Consider the following 22300-nt stretch of genomic DNA (forward strand, 5'->3'; position numbering starts at 1 on the left):
TCTTCCCATGATTCAAGAGAACGATTGGCTATGCTTTCTGGACTTAAAGGATGCTTATACTCACATCTCGATACTCCCAGCTCACAGGAAGTATCTTAGATTTCGGCTGGGAACTCGTCACTATCAGTACTGTGTACTGCCCTTTGGTCTGGCATCTGCGCCCAGAGTGTTCACAAAGTTCCTAGCGGTAGTCGCAGCATCGCTACGCAGACTGGGAGTGCATGTGTTCCCTTATCTCGACAATTGGCTGGTGAAGAGCAACTTGGAGGCAGGCACTCTACAGTCCATGCAAATGACTATTGAGGTGCTAGAACTACTGGGGTTTGTGATCAATTATTCCAAGTCCCATCTCACCCCAGTTCAAAAATTAGAATTCATTGGAGCATTGTTAAACACAAAGACAGCTCGAGCTTATCTTCCCGAGGTGAGGGCAGACAACCTCCTGTCCCTAGTGTCTATGGTTAGAGCATCTCAACAGATCACGGCTCGGCAGATGTTGAGACTTCTGGAGCACATGGCCTCCACGGTTCATGTAACTCCCATGGCACGCCTACACATGAGATCAGCTCAGTGGACCCTAGCTTCCCAGTGGTATCAAGCTGTGGGAAGTCTAGAGGATGTGATCCAACTGTCCACTGACTTTCGAAATTCCTTGCAGTGGTGGACGATTTGATCCAATTTGACCTTGGGACGTCCATTCCAAATTCCTGAGCCGCTAAAAGTGCTGACGATGGATGCATCCCTCCTGGGGTGGGGAGCTCATGTAGATGGACTTCACACTGAAGGAGCTTGGTCCTTTCAGGAAAAAGGTCTTCAGATCAATCTCCTGGCATTGCGAGCAATCTGGAACGCTCTATCGGTTTTCAGAGACCGGCTGTCCAACCAAATCATTTTGATTCAGACAATCAGGTTGCCATGTATTATACCAACAAGCAGGGGGGCACCGGATCTCGCCCTCTGTTTCAGGAAGCCGTCCAGATGTGGCTTTGGGCGCACCATCATGGCATGTTTCTCCAAGACACTTATCTGGCAGGCGTAAACAATAGTCTGGCCGACAGACTGAGCAGGATAATGCAACCTCATGAGTGGTCCCTGAACATTGGCGTAGTCCACAAGATCTTCCGAGCGTGGGGCACCCCCTTGGTGGATCTTTTTACCACTCATATCAATCACAAGATCCCTCAGTTCTGTTCCAGGCTTCAGGCCCAGGACAGACTGGCGTCCGATGCCTTTCTCCTACATTGGGGAACAGGTCTTCTGTATGCGTATCTTTCCATACCTCTAATAGGGAAGACTTTGTTGAAACTCAAACAAGACTGCACAACCATGATTCTGATAGCACCTTTCTGGCCGCGTCAGATTTGGTTCCCTCTTCATCTGGAGTTCTCCTCCGAGGAACCGTGGAGATTGGAATGTTTTCCGACCCTCATCACTCAGAACGAGGGGTCGCTTTTACATCCCTACCTGCAGTCCCTGGCTCTCACGGCCTGGATGTTGAGAGCTTAGAATTCGCCTCCTTGGGTATTTCAGAGGGTGTCTCTCGAGTCGTGCTTGCTTCCAGGAAAGATTCCATCAAGAGGTGTTATTCTTTCAAATGGAGGAGGTTTGCCGTCTGGTGTGAAAGCAAGGCCCTAGATCCTCTTTCTTGTCTTACACAGACCCTGCTTGAATACCTTCTACACTTGTCAGAGTCTGGTCTCAAGACCAACTCCGTAAGAGTTCATCTTAGTGTGATTAGTGCTTATCGCCGTTTAGAGGGTAAGCCTATCTCTGGATAGCCTTTAGTTGTTCGCTTCATGAGAGGTTTGCTTTTGTCAAAGCGCCCTGTCAAACCTCCACCAGTGTCATGGGATCTCAACATCATTCTCACCCAGCTGATGAGAGCTCCTTTTGAGCCATTGAATTCCTGCCATCTGAAGTACTTGACCTGATTTAGAGATGGGAGTAACTAGCGAGGTAATTAAATTTGCTGATGACACAAAGTTATTCAAAGTCGTTAACTTGCGACAGGATTGTGAAAAATTACAGAAGGACCTTACGAGACTGGGAGACTGGGCGGCTAAATGTGGCAGATAACGTTTAATGTGAGCAAGTGCAAGGTGGTGCATGTGGGAAAAAAGAACCCGAATTATAGCTATGTCATGCAAGGTTCCACGTTAGGAGTTACGGACCAAGAAAGGGATCTGGGTGTCGTCGTCGATAATACACTGAAACCTTCTGCTCAGTATGCTGCTGCGGCTAGGAAAGCGAATAGAATGTTGGGTATTCCATTTCATCAAGCAGATCAATCCATAGACTGGTGGGTTGTGTCCATCTACCAGCAGGTGGAGATAGAGAGCAATCTTTTGCCTCCCTATATGTGGTCATGTGCTGCCGGAAACTCCCCAGTATGTTCTCTATCTCAGCAGGTGTGTGGTCACACAGCAGCAGCTCTGGTTAGGTCTCCAAGCCTAATTGTTTAGGTTTTGTTGAGTACCTGGGGTTGAGGGCTCTTCTTGAGCAAGTGAAACCTGGTGGTTCCAGGTCCCTCCTTTTCTCCCCCCTCCCGCTGGCTCCGTGTTCAAAAAAAAAAAAAAGTAGACGTCCTTGAGAGAAAAACGTCTTTGGTTGCAGCTGCTCACTGGGACTCCAAATCATTGCAGTCGGAGCGAGAAGCAGGTAATTTTACCTTTTCCTAGTGAGCAGGGGGTTCCCCGAACGGTCTCCACGTGGCTATGGCGTTGGATGGCAAGGGCGCGAAAAGACGCTTCCCGGACCGCGTGCGCGCGTCTAGCGGGGAAGCAGGGGGTTCAATGGCAGAGACACATTTTTTGGGTGCCTTTTCGGAGTCGGAAGAGTTCCCTGGGTTTTCCTCCGGTGCGGCGGTTTTTCCCGCCTTAGGCACCCATCCCCCGCTGGCTGCCCTCCTGGTTTTGGCCGGCCACGCTGCTCGGACGGCTTCTTCTTGGGCCACCCTTGAGGTGGGAGACGTTAATAGTATGGTTGCCCTTGACTTGGGCGACAGTAAAAAGTCGGCAAAATTAAAGCGCCATTCTTCCCACGCGGCTCCTTCGCGGAGTGTCACGGCAGACACCATTTTGGATGCGCAGCGTGCCTCTCCCCCGCTCTTGGGAGCGCAGGTTGAGAGTGCCTCTAGGGCTATGGCCCAGGCTGCAGAAGTGCACAGACATCTTGCTGCTGCATCAGGCTTTTCTTATGTAAAACGCTGCCCCTGCTCCCCTGTCTGATAAGGGTGATGAGGCCTCCATGATCAAGCGCCCTCGGGTGGATCTCCAGGCCCTAGGGGACTCTGTCTCCTCTGATGTGGATGAGGGCAGCGTATCTGAGTTCTCCCAAAGGTCCTTAGGGGATTCTTTGGAGGAGACTGATCCTTGCTCGGATGGAGCGGATGACCCCTCTGCAGCGCGGCTTTTTTGCTTGGAGGATTTGCCCAACCTGTTAGTGCAGGCCATGAGCATTTTAAAAATTTCCTCGCCGGAGGAAGGCCCTCTCTCAGCCTCAGCTGGCTCAGCCATTATGCTGGGAACTAAGCGCCCGCCTAGAACCTTCCACGTTCATGAAGCCATGCAGACTTTAATTACGGCTCAATGGGATTCCCCTGAAGCGAGCCTTAAAGTAGCCAGGGCTATGTCCTGTCTGTATCCCCTGCCTGAGGGGGAACGGGAAGCCTTTCTCTGGCCTACAGTAGATTCTTTAATCACTGCGGTGACTAAGAAAATGGCTCTGCCGGTGGAAGGTGGCACTGCCCTGAAGGACGCTCAGGACAGGAGATTGGAGGCGGCCTTAAAGTTGGCCTTTGAAGCGGCCGCCCTGAGTTTGCAAGCCTCGGTTTGCGGCACCTATGTGGCCAGGGCGTGCCTGACTGTTTTGCAGAAGGCTTCCCCCTCGGATTCTTCCTTGAGGGCGGACTGGTCGGCCCTGGAGTCAGGCTTGGCCTACTTGGCAGACTTGCTGTATGATGTCTTGAGAGCCTCGGCTAAAGGTATGGCTCAGACAATCTCTGCCCGGCGGTGGCTCTGGCTTAAGCACTGGTCGGCTGACCATGCCTCAAAATCTCGCCTAGCCAAGTTGCCTTTTAAAGGCAAGCTGCTCTTTGGGGACGAACTGGACAAGATTGTGATGGAGCTCGGCACATCTAAGGGCAAGAGGTTACCGGAGGTCAGGGCACAGGCCGGCAGTGTTTGCCCTGGTTCCTCCAAGGGCCGATTTCAGGAAGCCCGTCGGTATCGCCCAGGCAAGTCGACCTCCTCTTTCTCCTCTTCCTTCAAGCGGAACTTCTCCCCCAAGCAGCATTCCTTTCGCAGGGACCGCCGTCCCGGAGGTTCATCCTCCGGCCCTCCCCCAGGGTCTCGTACCCAATGACGGGACCCTGGTCCATGGCCCAGAGCAGATAGGAGGACGGCTATCCTCGTTTCTGGGAGAGTGGACCAGGGTAACTTCAGACGCTTGGGTTCTGGAAGTCATCAGAGACGGCTACAAATTGGAGTTCTGCCGGCCCTTGAGAGACGGCTTTGTGAACTCTCCCTGCAAGTCTCCAGTCAAAGCAGCGGCAGTGCAGCAGACTTTGGACAACCTGATCCGCCTGGGCGCGGTGGTCCCAGTGCCAGTAGATCAACTTGGCAAGGGACGTTACTCCATTTACTTTGTGGTGCCAAAGAAGGGAGGTTCTGTTCGGCCTATTCTCGACCTCAAGGGAGTCAATCAGGCCTTGAAAATACAGCACTTCCGGATGGAGACTCTCCGCTCCGTAATAGCAGCGGTGAAAAAAAGGAGAATTCCTGGCATCCTTGGACATCAAGGAAGCTTACTTACTTATTCCCATCTGGCCGCCTCATCAGCGCTTCCTGCGCTTTGCAGTCCTGGGCCGCCATTTCCAGTTCAGAGCCCTCCTGTTCGGGTTGGCTACTGCTCCACGGACCTTCTCCAAAGTAATGGTAGTCATCGCGGCTTACCTCCGCAAGGAAGGAGTGCAGGTCCATCCCTATCTGGACGACTGGCTGATCCGAGCCCCCTCTTATGCAGCGTGTGGGAGAGCTACGGACAGGGTTATTGCTCTTCTGAGCTCCCTCGGATGGATCGTCAACTGGGAGAAAAGTCAGCTGCGCCCGATTCAGTCCCTGGAGTATCTGGGAGTTCGATTCGACACCCAAGTGGGCAGAGTGTTCCTGCGAGACAACCGGAGCGTCAAGCTTCGGACCCAGGTGGACCAGTTCCTAGCATCCTCTACACTTCGGGCTTGGGACTATGTGCAGCTGTTGGGCTCCATGACGGCCACGATGGAGGTAGTGCCCTGGGCCAGGGCCCATATGAGACTACTACAGCACTCTCTTCTGCGGCGGTGGACTCCAGTTTTGGAGGATTACGTTGTACGCCTTCCCTTGGATCCAGCGGTGTGCAAGGCGCTGAGTTGGTGGCTGAGGCCAGACAAGCTGTCCACAGGAATGCCTCTCATGACCCTGGAGTGGGTTGTCATCACAACAGACGCCTGTTTTACGGGCTGGGGATCCCACTGCCTGGGAAGGACACCGCAGGGGCTCTGGTCTCCGGCGGAGGTGAAGTGGTCTGTCAACCTCCTGGAACTCCGAGCCATTCGGTTGGTGTTTCTAGAGTTTCTCCCGGTCCTGGTGCTGAGGCCAGTACGGGTCCTGTCAGACAATGCCACGGCTGTGGCCTATGTCAGTCGCCAGGGAGGTACCAGGAGCGTCCCTCTAGCCAAGGAGGCCATGAAGCTATGCCTGTGGGCAGAAGCGAATCTGGAACAGCTGTCGGCGGCCCACATTGCGGGAGTCATGAATGTCAAGGTGGACTTTCTCAGTCGCCATACTTTGGATCCCGGAGAGTGGTAGCTGTCGGCTCGGGCGTTCTTAGACATCACGAAGCGCTGGGGCCAGCCGAGCCTGGATCTGATGGCGTCCTCGGCCAATTGCCAAGTGCCACGGTTTTTCAGCAGAGGACAGGACCCTCGATCTCTGGGGGTCGATGCTCTTCTCCAGCAGTGGCCGGCACAGGAGCTTCTCTAAGTGTTCCCGCCCTGGCCCATGATGGGCAGAGTGCTAGGCCGGGTGGCAAAGCATCCGGGCCGGGTGATCCTGGTAGGTCCGGATTGGCCCAGACGCCCCTGATATGCAGACTTAATCAGGCTCTCAGTGGACAGCCCTCTGAGGCTGCCAGCGGAGCGGGGCCTTTTGCGTCAGGGTCCCGTGGTGATGGAGGATCCCTCCCCCTTTGGTCTTACGGCCTGGCTCTTGAGCGGAAGCGGCTGAGGAAGAAGGGCTTCTCAGACAAGGTCATCGCCACTATGCTGAGAGCGAGGAAATGCTCTACTTCTACTACTTACGCCAGGGTTTGGCGTACCTTTGCATCGTGGTGCGAGGCAGGCTCTTTATCGCCCTTCACTGCTCCAATATCTTCAGTGTTGGTGTTCCTGCAAGAGGGTCTGGAGAAAGGCCTGTCGCTCAGTTCACTGAAAGTCCAGGTGGCGGCTCTAGCTTACTTCAGGAGCCGTTCGAAGGGTGCTTCCCTGGCTTCGCAGCCAGATGTGGTGCGCTTCCTCAAAGGAGTTAATCACCTGCGCCCTCCTCTGCACTCAATAGTGCCTACATAGAATCTCAATCTGGTGCTACGGGCCTTGCAGAAGCCGTCCTTTGAGCCCTTGTTGAGGGCATCGCTGAAGGACCTGACGTTGAAAGCGGTCTTTTTGGTGGCTATCACTTCAGCCAGAAGAGTTTCCGAGCTCCAGGCACTCTCGTGTCGAGAGCCGTTCCTGCGGTTCACTGAGGCAGGAGTGTCGATTCGCCCAGTGCCTTCCTTTCTGCCCAAAATTGTTTCTCGCTTCCATGTGAATCAGCAGCTTTGTCTACCCTCCTTTCATAGGGAGGATTACCCAGAGGAGTACCCTGCTCTCAGATGTCTGGATGTCAGACGAGTCATCATCAGATACTTGGTAGTGACCAATGACTTCCAGAAGTCGGATCGCCTGTTCGTGCTGTCCGCAGGCCCTTGTAAGGATGTGCAGGCATATAAGCCTACTGTGGCATGTTGGGTCAAGGAGACAATTGCAACAGCTTATGTGGCTGCAGGGAAGCTTCCGCCTATTCAGCTGAAGGCGCACCCTACTAGAGCACAGGCGGCCTCGATGGCAGAGTCCAGATCCGTCTCCTTGGAAGAGATTTGTAGAGCGGCTCATACCTTCTCACGACATTACCGCTTGGATGTGGCTGCTCGGGCCGAGGCCCAGTTTGGAGCTTCGGTGTTGCTTTCAGGGATTTCCATGTCCCGCCCTGGGTGAGTACTGCTTCAGTACATCCCACCAGTCTATGGATTGATCTGCTTGATGAAATGGAAGGTAAAATTATGTATCATACCTGATAATTCTCTTTTCATTAATCATAGCAGATCAATCCATAGCCCCGCCCAGACATCTGTATTGTTTTTGTTCTGGTTATATTTCAGGTTCAAGTTTAATCTTCAGTTCCTGTTCAGGAGGACTTCGTGTTCAAGTTCTTTCAATTGGATTTTCCTTGAGTTGAAACGATTTTGTGTTACAGTGAGCTGCTGTTTCCTCTCCCCCCGTTTCGGCGGTGGCTGGATTGATAACTAAATTATGCCGGTGCTCCCTCCCGCTTCGTGCGGCAGTAGGATAGCTTTGTATCCCTCCCGCTTCGGTGGTGTTTGGGTAAGCCAGCGCCTCCCGCGGTTGCGGTAGCAGGATAAGTCAGATCCCCCTGCATCGGTGGGTGTGGTGTCCCTCCCCCGCTTCGCGGGGATGAGCTGGACGGATTTCCCTCCCCCGCTTCGGCGGTGGTGAGCTGGGCAGAGTGTCCCTTTGTGGTTGTAATTCTCTATGTGCTGAGTCCTGCGGATGGAGCTTTGATATCGACATACTGAAGAGTTTCCGGCAGCACATGACCACATATAGGGAGGCAAAAGATTGCTCTCTATCTCCACCTGCTGGTAGATGGACACAACCCACCAGTCTATGGATTGATGTGCTATGATTAATGGAAAGAAAATTATCAGGTATGATACATAATTTTACCTTATTAGGAAAGGTATGGAAAACAGGTGTGAGGATGTTGGTATGCCGTTGTATTGCTCCATGGTGCGACCGCACCTTGAGTATTCTGTTCAAGTCTGGTCGCCGCATCTCAAGAAAGATGTAGTAGAATTAGAAAAGGTGCAGCGAAGTGTGACTAAAATGATAGCGGTGATGGGATGACTTCCATATGAAGAAAGACTAAGGAGGCTAGGGCTTTTCAGCTTGGGGAAGAGATGGCTGAGGGGAGACATGATAGAGGTATATAAAATATTGAGTGGAGTGGAACAGGTAGATGTGAAGCGTCTGTTCACGCTTTCCAAAAATACTAGGACTAGGGGGCATGCGATGAAACTACAGTGTAGTAAATTTAAAACAAATCAGAGAAAATGTTTCTTCACCCAACGCATAATTAAACTCTGGAATTTGTTGCCGGAGAACGTAGTGAAGGCGGTTAGCTTAGGAGTTTAAAAAGGGGTTAGATGGTTTCCTAAAGAACAAGTCCATAAACCACGATTAAATGGACTTGGAAAAATCCACAATTCAAGGAATAACATGTATAGGATGTTTGTACGTTTGGGAAGCTCACCAGGTGCTCTTGGCCTGGATTGGCCGCTGTCATGGACAGGATGCAGGGCTCGATGGACCCTTGGTCTTTTCCCAGTGTGGCATTACTTATGTACTTATGAAAATCACGCAAAATCCACCACAAAGAAAATGTTCAATATGATGTGGGTACTAAAACGCGTGAAACCATATCTACCCCTAAAAACATTCCGCAACTTGGTACAATCCACAGTACTTACCCACGCTGACTACTGCAATAGTATCTTCATAGGCTGTAAAACCCATATCCTAAAAAAACTCCAAACTACTCAAAACGCGGCAGCTAGACTCATCCTTGGGAAGTCACGATTTGAAAGTGCTACACCGCTTTGTAAAAAGCTCCATTGGCTCCCTATCAAAGAACGAATAAACTTCAAAGTCCATACACTGATTCACAGGATCATCTACGGAGAATCTCCAGGATACATGACCAGCTTGATTGACCTTCCAATAGAAACAGGCAGAATCCTCTCGAACCTACCTGTACCTACACCTTCCCAACTGCAGAGGAATAAAGTACAAAACCACCCATGAAACCAACTTCTCCTTCAAAGGCAGTCAACTCTGGAATGCCCTACCAAGATCTATCCGAGCAACCAATAGCTACCTACCCTTCCGGAAACTGATGAAAACCCACCTCTTCAAGCAAGCTTACCCAAATGACCCGACTTAACCTGGGGGCCCTCCACACAACAGAACAGACAACAATCCATATCATCTTAGACCTCCTTACCCTACCTATTCCACATCTACCTCATTACCCATCCCCTACTAATTCCACTATATCACCCACCAATACTACCCTTTCCCCCTGCTCATCTCATATGTACAATAATATACGTTCTCTCTACAACACCTTGTAACCTTACCACTATGTAAGCCGCACTGAACTTGCTATGAGTGAGAAAGCGCGGGGTATAAGTGTAACAAATAAATAAAATAAATAAATAAAGCCAATATGGCTTTAGTGAAGGGAAATCTTGCCTCACCATTCTATTACATTTCTTTGAAGAGGTGAACAAACATGTAGATAAAAGTGAGCCGGTCAATATTGTGTATCTGGATTTTCAGAAGGTGTTTGACAGAGTACCTCAAGAAAGACTCCAGAGGAAATTGGAGAGACATGGGATAGGAGGTAGTGTCCTATTGTGGATTAAAAACTGGTTAAAAGATAGAAAACAGAGAGTAGGGTTAAATGGTCAGTATTCTCAATGGAGAAGGGTAGTTAGTGGGGTTCCCCAGGGGTCAGTGCTGTTTTTTAACATTATTTATAAATGAGCTAGAGATGGGAGTAACTAGTGAGCTAATTAAATTTGCTGATTTGACAAAGCTATTCAAAGTAGTTAAATCGCAGGAGGATTGTGAAAAATTACAAGAGGACCTTACGAGACTGGGCGTCTAAATGGCAGGTGACGTTTAATATGAGCAAGTGCAAAGTGATGCATGTGGGAAAAAGGAACCTGAATTATAGCTACGTAATGCAAAGTTCCACATTAGGAGTCATGGACCAAGAAAGGGATCTAGGTGTCGTCGTTGATGATACGCTGAAACCTTCTGCTCTGTGTGCTGCTGTTATAATATATCCCAACTTTTGGAATGCAATTCCGACAAGATTGAGAGAAATGCAAAACCTGATGGCGTTCAGAAAAGAACTTAAAAGCTACTATTTATTGAGATCTTTGAAGGAGTTTAACCAATTTCAGACACGTTAGTTGTATGGCATCCAGTTTGAGTACTTATGACAATTATTGATGATTAGATGTTTAACAATTTTATTATGTATGTAATTATGTAAACCGCCTATAACATTTTGTGATAGAACGGAATATAAGTTTTTAATAAACAAAAATGTCTAATCTGAGCAGCCAAATAATAAGACTTCAAATCAGGTACCCTAACCCTCCCAATTCTTTATGCTTTGTTAGGATATGATGAGATATTCTAGGTCTCCTACTTTGCCAAATAAATTGAGATAACAGTCATTGCCAATGACTTAGTATATGGAAATTGATTGGTTTAGGCAATTCTTGGAATAAATAAAGGAACCTAGGAATAGCATTCATTTTTACTATTGCTGTTCTCCTCAACCATGAATAGGAAGGATCCTCTATTCCGTTCCCAAAGGTCTACTTAAATCTGGTTAATCATAATTAGCATGAAATAGAGAAGTAATTGTGGCGTAACTTTTTATTTATTTATTTATTTATTTATTTTAACACAATTGATATACTGCTAGGGCCTACACTTAGGCATAAAATGATTTATAGAAACATAGAAAAATTAAGGCAGATAAAGACCATATGGCCTATCCAGTCTGCCCATCCATGGCATCTACTTTTCCTTTAACTCCCTTAGAGAGATCCTGTGTACTCGTCCGGTTTCCTTAAATTCAAATTCAGTTTTCATCTCCAGCACCTTCATCAGGATGCCATTCCATGAATTCACCACCCTTTCCATGAAGAAGTTATTTCCGCAGGTTACTTCTGAGTCTCTCCCTTTTCACCTTCATCCTATGCCCCCTCATTCCAGAGTTTCCTTTCAATTGAATTCAGTTGAAAGAGACTCACCGCCTGTTTTTTTGGTCTCTTATGATTTAGATGATAACATGACTAACTTACTCTGTTGTTTCTGTGGATTCTGGTAATAATATTGGCTTGAGACATCTAACGTGGGTCTTGTTAGGTGGGGGAGTAGGGGAATACAAATCAAGATGTTTCTAACAGATCTCTTTTTCTGATATTGTTGGGATAAGTGCTGTAAACCCTCCTAAGGAGGTGAGACAATTAGAATTATGGAAACTAGTGGCTAAAATGGAGTCTGTTGTCTCTAGTTGTTGAACTCAGTTATGCCAATGTACAGGGAAGACATCAGTTAAAATGTCATTTTTGGGGGTTAAATTAGCTAATTATGAGAGCAAGATAGTCGATCTGGGAGGAAATCTAGTTGATGTAGATAAATCTTGTAAATGTTTTATTAAAGGGAATATGGTGATAGCTAATAGGATGGAAGAAATGGATAAAGTTATTCACTATTATAATTTACGTTTCCTAATTGTCCCTGGTCGCAGACTAAAAGAAAAAAGGAGAAGCAGGGAAGGGAGGGGGCTATGCAGTACTAGGAAAGGAGATAGAAAAGAGGTGGATTTTCAGGGCTTGTTTGAAGGCAGAAAATTTTTTTGACATTTAGGGGGAGGTCATTCCAAAGTTTAGGGCCCAAATAGTGGTAGACAGTCATATAATTGAGGGTGGCAGGATGGTTAGAAGGTTGTGGTTGGCAGAGTGAAGGCGTGTAGGGTCTGGTGTAATAAATTTGGCTTTTTATTCACATTTTGTGTCTGCGTCTTCGGAGTTCTTCCGCTCTTTTTGTTTTTTCTGGCAGAGTGAAGGCAACAGAGAGAGAGGTATAGGAGATGAGGAGGTTATTAAAGTAGGAGGGGGCAGAAGGGAGTCTAGATTTGTAGCCTATGAAAACGATTTTATATTTGATATGAGCGGAGATGGGAAGCCAGTGTTCTATTCGGAGCTAGGGAATGACGTGATCAAACTTGTGAGCATTGTGCAGGAGTTTAATGGTGGTAGATTGAACCAGTTGCAGTCGTTTGAGAGAGTAAAGAGAGAGACCTGTGTAGAGAGCGTTGCAGTAGTCAAGATGTGAGATGACCTGAGCCAGGATGTTGGAGTTCAGTAGAACAGCAGGAAGAAAAAGATGAATGGAGCGAACACGATGGAGTGCAAAGAAAGAAGAACTGAAAATAGAGTTTATCTGACGTTTGAAGGTGAGGAAGGAATTAAAGATGACACCAAGAATCCTGACAGAATTCTTAAAGGGTTGACCATCCAATGGGGAGGGGAGGGAGTTGGAACGGGAGGATGGAAAAAGGATGTATTCGCACTTAGTGATATTAAGAAAGAGAAGGTTAGACTTAAGCCATAGAGAAACCTGAGAAAGACGGGCATTGAGGCGGGAGAGGGAAGAAATGTCGCTGAGCTTACAGAACATTTGAATATCATCTGCATAGCAGAATCGGGTGCAAGTGTGGTCTTGGATAATAGTGAGGAATGGTGCGAGGAAGATGTTAAAGAGAGCGAGAGATAGAATAGAGCCTTGAGGCACGCTCTAGAGAAGAGAGAGAGACTGAGTGGAGGAACGGTTAAAGGAGAGCTGATAAGAGCAACCAGAGAGATAACTAGAAAACCAGGAAAGATCAGCGCCAGTGATACCGATCAAATGAAGATGTTGGAGAAGAAGCATGTGATGACCAGATTAAAGACAGAGAAGTCTAGGGAAACCACGATCACAGAGCAGTGTTGGTCAAATGAGGTGCAGATGAGATCACGAAGGGCCAGTAATAGTATCTCAGTGCTGTGATGGAGATGGAATTCTGATTGATATGGATGGAGGGCATTGCTTTGTTCAATGTGCTGGACCAGTTGCCAGTTTTTCCAAAACCTTGGAAAGAAAAGGGAGATTAGAAATTGGGCGGAAGCTGGAGGGCAGGGAGGGGTCTTGATGGGGCTTCTTGAGGAGAGGATGAATGCGTGCAAGCTTCCAGGCGGAAGGAGCAATGCTGTCAGCAAGGTATGATGAAAATGAGAGGAAGTAAATTAGAAATGAGATGGTGGGAGCGGTGCTTCATCAGAGTAGCAGGCCAAGGGTCAGAAGAGGATGAAGATGCATGGAGGGATGCAAGGGTATTGGCAATAGATAAGGCAGTAGGGGGATTAAAAGATGACCAAGTGGAGGAGGGGCAAGGAGGGAGGGGAGAATAAGGAGACATAAAAGTGTGTGTGTGTGTGTGTGTGGGGGGGGGGATTTAGTGACAGTAGTGGAGAAGGGAGGAGCCTGGAGGTGGAGGAGGGTGAGGGTGCAGATTGAAGGGCGGATTGGAGGGAAGCTGTTTTAGAGTGTCAGGTGACTGCGAAGTTGTTCAGGAGAAGGGTAGGGGGTCCTAGTTGGGTGAAACTGTGGAGGACAGGGCAGTAGAGTTAGACATGGAAAAGGGTTTGGTGATGGTTAAGGGAGTGAGGGATCTGTTTGCTGTAGTAGTCACCCTTAGCACAGTGTAAAGCATGTCAGTACTCTTTGTAATGAAATAGAAAGATGGCCTGATTTGTAGGCAGGTGGAGGTGAGAGCGATGGAGGCAGAGAGATGGAGCAAACCAGGGGGCTGCCTGGGGGCGGGGTTTAATGGAAAGGTGCATGCTGGTCAAGGACAGAGGACAGCACTTGATCAAGCAGGGAGACACCCTGGTTGAGGGGCAGCGACAGAGATGGGGGTATCAGCACAGGAAAATGAAAACAGGGGTGAGTATGCCTTGGTGGAAGAATCCAAGAGCGGTGCAAGACAGGAAAAGGACCCATTTAAATGGAAAGTTGGCCTTAGCTTGTTCCTAGTTATCTGGCCCTAAAGTAAGTTTGAGTGCCTCGGTTTTATCAATATTTACTTTAAACCCAGATACACTCCTGTAACATTTCATTTCTTGAGGAAGGACAGGTAAACAGACACATATGGTTGTGAGAGAGATAAAATAACATCATCAGCAAAGAGGGCTATTTTGTGAGTAGATGAACCTATTTGTATGCACCTAATATCTACATTACTTCTTATTCGTTGAGCAAAGGGTTCCATTACTAGTGCAAACAAGGGCGTTGATAACAGGCACTCTGTAGAAATATGCTGTCACTTGCTTTCTAGTATCCTTGTAATCTTCCACGATCCTTTGCCCCTTGGGAGGACCCTTCAGCCCTCGGAGATAAACTCCTTGGCTGATATAAGAGAGATACATCTGACTCAGAGTAAAATCTTTATTGGTATATCTCTAAGCCAATACAAAGTGATTGTTCTTTCTGGAGCAGAGATGGCACACAGCCAGCAAGACGTTCAGGCTGAGCTACAAGGCTGCTCAGCTAGGCTTTCTCATTCTGCACTTGTTGTAAGTTTCATTTCTTCTAAATCATGTGATTTCTTCTATTCTAACTTATTGTTCATATAAGGGAATTTCCTGTTCCTGTTTTCTTACCAACCTCTCCTGCTCCAATCACATGCACACTTTGTGGTCATTGGTTAATCCCTTACCCCATACACGTTATCCCAGCATTCAGCAACAGAAAACAAATAAGTTGCATGAAACACCTGGCTTCTTCTTCTCTACACACATATTTGTGGAGGAACATCTTCTTTGGAGGGTTCTCAGTCTCACTTCACCATCAAGGTTATATCAGTTTTTGTCTGCCATATATGGGCTGCATAGCTTCAGTTCGTCATGTGTTTCTCCTTGTCATGTGATTTACAGAAGTGCATAACAATATTAGCTATTTACTGATAATCAAGGCTCATGCACTCTGTATACAGGCCGCAGTAGGGACAAACGAAACTTATGCTAATCACAGCAGATCTGAGTGCTTGCAGGCCAAGCAGAGGAAGGAATATACATCTAGTACCTCTACCTAGTGGAAAGTTGGTGGTATAGGTCCCGTTTATCTTAATGCATGCTGTTTGGATTGAGAAAATCCTTTTTCTTCCCGGAATTTTTGCAAAACTGAAAACTTAAAAAGGTCAGTGAACATGGTCGAACACTTCTGCATTGACTGCTAAAACCATAAATGGAATCTTTTCTGCTTGGGCTACCCATGAAAGATGTAAACTGCATTTAATATTATCCATAGTTTGTCTCCCAAGGACAAACTGCTTGATCAGGACTGATCACAGATGGTAACTGACCTTTAATTCTTTAGGATGTGTGTTCCATAAATTTGGCCTTGGCTGAAGTCTTGTGATTGTGGGTTTTTATGTTGTTCATGAACCTCAGCATAAAAAAACAACTCATGATATATGTAAACATTAGAACAGTTCCAAATATTGCTGCATAATTACTGGATGTTTTATTTAAGATGTATAGTTCTGCAGTGCAGTTAATAAAGTGGTACTGCTGTTATCCTGTTTGTGTGCCCAGGGCTAAAGATTTGTTTTCTTTGTTTGTTTTTTCTCACACAGGACAAGGTGTGGTATTGGAGCGCTCTCCCTTCAGTGACTTTGTATTTTTGGAGGCGATGCAGAAGCAGGGCTACATCAGAAAAGAATGTAAGTCTCAAATGCATTCACCAAAAAAAGCAGTCTGATGGCGTGGAAGTAACATGTTGGGAATCATCTGCCTTGGCAGAATCCCCATATATCTTCTTCTCTGGCATTGTGAAAGTGGAGGCCATCTGATATATTTGTAGATCATTCTGGGTTTTTAGAGTAGAGCAGTATATACATGTAAGAATAGTTACAGGAAAATGCCTCTCACATACTACATTGTAAACTATCTAATGCTTTTAACCATCAAAGATATTGGTTTCCCCTCTCCACAGACAATAAATTATTTTCAGTTTGAAATGCCTCAGAACTTTTTCATATGAGGTGACAGCCCATGGCATATAACCATCTCATCTCTTTACTGAAACTCAGTGAAGAACTTTGGATCTTGCTTTTCATTTCATCTAAATGTGCTTGGTTGAGAGTGCAGTATTTCTAAAAGATTCACAATGCTGCTGACTAGTTTTTTTTATTTGTATAAGGGTGCTGCTTAGAGCTGTTGTAGTTTGAGACAATTTTATAATTATCATAGCGGGCTCTTAAATGAGTGACCCACTGCTTTCATGAATAGTAGCCAATACTTGCAGCCCATCTGATCTCAACAAGGCAAGTATCCAGGCACATTGAAGTTCAAAGAGTAGGGTAGACTGGCTCTTCCAAAAGGAACCAAGGGAGACACTTGTTCAGTAATATGAATATACTGTATATAGTTGAATATAAACCCATCTGAATGGGGGGGAGTGGCTAAGATGGCATCCTGAACTCGTATTGCTCTGCTTTCTTTGCTGCAGAAACAGTTTTACTGCTAATTGAATAGTCAGTATGTTGCACTCAAAAAGGAAAGGGAATGTGAAAGCCTTACTCTTACTGGCTGTAACTTCCTCACCATTGCTGCAAATTTTGGACCGCTTCTCTGTCCAACAACCACAATTGGTGCAGGGTGGAGGCCCCACTAGAGCTACCTCGAGAGGAACCATGAGGTTCCTGGGGCAGGATGTTTCTCTTTCTCCTCCTGAAGCCACGCCTCCACCATGTCCAGCTGCTGTCAGAGACGCGATTATAGACTCGACCTTTACGGAAGGAGTTAGTTCTGGATTGCTAGTGAGGGAAATGCTTCTAAAGATGCAGCGGCTGCTACTGTTTCATCTGGGGAATGTGTGGTAGTTCTTCCCCCTCCCCCCATGGTGGTTACTCTGGAGACCTTGTGGCAAGCAATTGAAAGACTGCTTCAGTGTCGAAATCTGCTCAGGAGACTGATAATCTGTCTGTTAAGGTGGAGAATTTGTCTCAATCCATATATAAGGTTAAAAATGACTCTGTGGAGTTGAATTGGCAGCACTTAAAGGAAATGTTACAAATCTGGTAAAGGATAATGTTATTCATAGGAAGTTTGAACAGTTGGAAAACTTCAACAGGCATTTGAATCTAAGAATACTGAATTTTACTAGATCTGTTGCTGTCCTAATAGAATTGTTTCTCATCGAGGGGTAATGGAGGAGTGAAGACGGAAGTTCGGGAGCTCCAGCTTACTCTATTCTAAAACACTTCCATTTACCTGCTTCGACATTGTTGAACGCTGATCCTGAATCGTTTTGGCATTGTCTCGCACTCTGTATAGAACTTGGACAGTCTTGGAGTAAGGATTGGCATACAGATCTGCAAAAAAAGAATGCAACAAAAACCACGTGCCTGACTCGAAAATGACAGACAAAGGCACGCCTCCGCCCCTGTCTCCCAGTTCTGCATGGGCTGCAAAAATTGTATCAGAGGTGAGTGCAGCCATGGTATCTTCCTTGGAACATCATAAGTACATAAGCACTGCTACGCTGGGAAAAGACCAAAGGTCCATCAAGCCCAGCACTCTGTCTCCAACAGCAGCCAATCCAGGCCCCAAGAACCTGGCAAAAACCCAAAATTTAATAATGATCAATGGACTTTTTCTTAAGGAATCTGTCCAGACCCCCTTTAAACTCAGCGAGGCCAGCTGCTGCCACTACCTTCTCCGGCAATGAGTTCCAGAGTCTAACCACGCACTGAGTAAAGAAAAACTTTCTCCGATTCGTTTTAAACCTACCACATTCTAATTTCATCTTGTGTCCCCTGGTTCTATTATTGTTAGAAAGCGTAAACAAACGCTTCACATCTGTCCGCACTACCCCACTCATTATTTTGTAGACCTCTATCATATCACCCCTCAGCCGCCTTTTCTCCAGGCTAAAGAGTCCTAGCCTTCTTAACCTCTCCTCATAAGGTAGTCGTCCCATCCCTTTTATCATTTTTGTCGCCCTTCTCTGCACGTTCTCCAATTCCTTAATATCTTTTTTGAGATGAGGCAACCAGAACTGAACACAATACTCCAGGTGCGGTCGCACCATGGAGCGATATAACGGCATTATAACATCCTCATGCTTGTTTTCCATCCCTTTTAATACTCAACATTCTGTTCGCCTTCTTAGCTGCCGCAGCACATTGAGCTGAAGATTTCAACGTCCTATCCACGATGAGTCCCAGATCCATTTCTTGGTCCGTAACTCCTAAAGCGGAACCTTGCATGACATAGCCGTAATTCGGGTTCCTCCTTCCCACATGCATCGCTTTGCATTTGTCAATGTTGAACTTCATCTGCCATTTAGACGCCCAATCCTCCAGTCTCACGAGGTCCTCTTGTAATCTTTCACACTCCTCCCGCAACGAGATGACCCTGGATAATTTTGTGTCATCTGCGAATTTAATTACCTCACTAGTTACTCCCATCTCAAGGTCATTTATAAATATGTTAAAAAGCAGCGGTCCCAGCACAGACCCCTGAGGGACCCCACTAACTACCCTTCTCCATCGAGAATAATGACCATTCAACCCTACTCTCTGCTTCCTATCTTTTAACCAGCTCTTAATCCATAATAATACACTGCCGCCGATCCCATGACTCGTCAGTTTCCTTTGAAGTTTTTCATGAGGCACTTTGTCAAACGCCTTCTGAAAATCTAGATATACAATGTCCACCGGCTCCCCTTTGTCCACATGTTTGTTCACCCCCTCAAAAAAATGCAGTAGATTTGTGAAGCAAGACTTTCCTTCACTAAATCCGTGCTGACTTTGTCTCAGTAGCCCATGCTTTTGTATGTGCTCTGTAATTTTATTCTTAATAATAGCCTCTACCATTTTTCCCGGCACCGACGTCAGTCTCGCCAGTCTATAATTTCCCGGATCTCTTCTGGAACCCTTTTAAAAAATCGGCGTTACGTTGACCACCCTCCAATCTTCCAGTACCACACCTGATTTTAGGGATAAATTGCATATTACTACCAGTAGCTCCACAAGCTCATTTTTCAGCTCTATTAATACTCTGAGATGAATACCATCTGGTCCTGGTGATTTACTACTTTTCAGTTTGCAGAACTGCCCCATTACATCCTCCAAGTTTACAGAGAAATCGTTTAGTCTTTCTGACTCGTCCGCTTCAAATACCTTTTCCAGCACCGGTATCCCTCCCAAATCCTCCTCGGTGAAGACCGAAGCAAAGAATTCATTTAATTTCTCCGCTACAGCTTTGTCTTCCTGATCGCCCCTTTAACACCACAGTCGTCCAGCGGCCCTACCGATTCTTTAGCCAGCTTTCTGCTTTTAATATACCTAAAAAAATTTTTGCTATGTGTTTTTGCTTCTGACGCTAACTTTTTTTCAAAGTCCTTCTTAGCCCTCCTTATCTCCTTTTTGCATTTGGCTTGACATTCCTTAGGCTTTATCTTATTGTCTTCAGTCAGTTCCCTTCTCCATTTTCTGAAGAATTGTTTTTTTGGCTCTAATAGCTTCCTTTACCTCACTGTTTAGCCACGCCGGCTGATGTTTGGTCTTTTTTCCTCTTTTTCTAATACGCGGAATATATTTGTCCTGTACTTCTAGGATGGTGTTTTTGAACAGCATCCACGCCTGATTCAAGTTTTTTACCCTTTCAGCCGCTCCCTTCAGTCTTTTTTTCACCGTTCCTCTCATTTTATTGTAGTCTCCTTTTCTAAAGTTAAACGCTAGTGAACGTTGGTGAGGCCCCACCTGGAGTACTGTGTTCAGTTTTGGAGGCCGTACCTTGCGAAGGATGTCAAAAAAATGGAAGCGGTGCAAAGAAAAGCTACGAGGATGGTATGGGATTTGCGTTCCAAAACGTATGAAGAGAGACTTGCTGACCTGAACATGTATACCCTGGAGGAAAGGAGGAGCAGGGGTGATATGATACAGACGTTCAAATATTTGAAAGGTATTAATCCGCAAACTAATCTTTTCCGGAGATGGGAAGGCGGTAGAACGAGAGGACATGAAATGAGATTGAAGGGGGGCAGACTCAGGAAAGATGTCAGGAAGTATTTTTTCACGGAGAGGGTGGTGGATGCTTGGAATGCCCTCCCGCGGGAGGTGGTGGCGATGAAAACGGTAACGGAATTCAAACATGCGTGGGATGTGCATAAAGGAATCCTGTGCAGAAGGAATAGATCCTCAGAAGCTTAGCTACAATTGGGTGGCAGAGCAGGTGGGGGGAAGAGGGGTTGGTGGTTGGGATGCGAGGATAGGGGAGGGCAGACTTATACGGTCTGTGCCAGAGCCGGTGATGGAAGGCGGGACAGGTGGTTGGGAGGCAGGAAAAACTGCTGGGCAGACTTATACGGTCTGTGCCCTGAGAAAGACAGGTACAAATCAAGGTAAGGTATACACATGAGTTTATCTTGGGCAGACTGGATGGACCGTGCAGGTCTTTTTCTGCCGTCATCTACTATGTTACTATGTTGATTTACTGAGTTCACTTACTTCGTAGCCAATATCAAAACCGATCATATTATGATCACTGTTATCAAGTGGCCCTCGCACCGTTACCCCCTGAACCAGATCATGAGCTCCACTAATGATTAAGTCTAGTATTTTTTCTTCTCTTGTTGGCTCCTGAACCAGCTGTTCCATGAAGCCGTCCTTGATTTCATCAAGAAATTTCACCTCCCTTACGTGTACCGATGGTTCATTAACCCCGTCTATATCCGGATAATTGAAGTCACCCATTAATATTACATTGCCCTTCTTATTCGCTTCCCTAATTTCCCTTGACATTGCTGCGTCCGTCTGCTCGTCTTGGCCAGGCGGACGGTAGTACACTCCTATCACCGTCCCTTTCCCCTTTTCACGTGGAATTTTAATCCACAAGGATTCCAATAGGGGTTTTGTCTCCTGCATTATTTGCAGCCTATCTGAGTCAAGGTTCTCATTTACATACAGAGCTACCCCTCCTCCAATCCTATCCACCCTATCGCTACGACATAATTTATAGCCCTGTATGACTGTGTCCCATTGGTTATCTTCCATCCACCAGGTCTCAGAGATGCCTATAATATCCAGTTTTTCATTGTGTGCAATGTACTCCAGCTCTCCCATCTTATGCCTCAGGCTCCTGGCATTTGCGAATAGACATTTCAATGTATGCTTGTTGTTCTGATTTTTATTACGTTTAATACATGGCATTATTAATATGTTGTCTTCTGTCTGGTCATTATTAATTTTATTTAAGTCCATCTGATACTCTATGATTTCTTTGTCATCCTTACTCACAAGTAACCCTTTTTTTCCCTATCTTGGTGATATCCTCAAAAGATACCTTCTCCCGAACCATGCGCTTTTGAGCGACTGTCAGCCTTCCCCCCGTTTCTAGTTTAAAAGCTGCTCTATGGAGATCACGTGGGACATGAGCTAAACAGCAGCGTGTTGCTGGAGCTTCGAGATCCATGCCCGAATTTAAGTGAATCCCGCTGACCCAGACCCAGTCCCGACCAGAAAAGTTGCTTCTTATATGGAAGGCACCTGGGGCGATGGCACAGCGATCCACAAAGAAAGAGAAATTAGAGAAAACAAAGACGGACAGCCCAGACAATTCCAAGATGGCAGAGGCCGACGCGACGCAGCCTGGAGGATTCTCCGAAGCACAACTCCTGCAGCTCACCACAGCGGTGGTAAGAGCTTGAGATCCAAAATGGGCAGAGATGGAGCAGAATCTAGAGACCTTGGCCACGCAGATAGATGGTGTAGGGACGAGAGTGGGAGATCTTGAGACTCGAGTATCGGCCCTGGAGGACGATAGCAGAGGCTACAGCCCTGAAATAGCAAACCTCACACAGCAGTTAAAAGAGAGCCATGAGAAACTGGAAGAGTTAGAGAATCGTTCCAGATGGAACAATATTAGGTTTGGACTGGCAGAGAATGTTCCGGAACGAAACTTGACGTGCTGGCTCAAGAATTGGCTTGCTAAGGAGTTGGCGCTCACAGACACCATAGGCCCACTTGTGATCGAAAGGGCCGACCGAGTTGGGCGGAAAATAGATGACAAAGCACGGCCGAGAGTGGTGGTAGCCAGAATTTTTAATTATCATCATAAGACAGATCTTACAAGGATTCAGGATGCGTCGAGACTCACTAAAGCATGAAGGGAATAGAGTCTTAATATTCCAAGATTTCTCAGCTGAGGTACAACAACAAAGGCGCCAATTCCACCTGCTTTGCTCAGCTTTGGTGCAGAAAGGCATACGGTTTTCCTTGAGATTTCCAGCAGT

General features: G+C 46.7%; 1 protein-coding gene across 1 annotated transcript in view; it reads left to right on the forward strand.

Annotated features, from left to right (window-relative positions):
* Positions 1-22300, forward strand: part of NDUFA10 (NADH:ubiquinone oxidoreductase subunit A10) — a 492721-nt gene that overhangs the window by 92271 nt on the left and 378150 nt on the right. The window contains exon 4 of the mRNA XM_030209674.1: positions 15636-15722. Coding sequence (XP_030065534.1) covers positions 15636-15722 — 87 coding nt within the window. The remainder of the gene's footprint in view (positions 1-15635; positions 15723-22300) is intronic.

The sequence above is a fragment of the Microcaecilia unicolor genome, chromosome 7 (genome assembly GCF_901765095.1).
Source record: "Microcaecilia unicolor chromosome 7, aMicUni1.1, whole genome shotgun sequence".
In the NCBI taxonomy this organism is placed as follows: domain Eukaryota; kingdom Metazoa; phylum Chordata; class Amphibia; order Gymnophiona; family Siphonopidae; genus Microcaecilia; species Microcaecilia unicolor.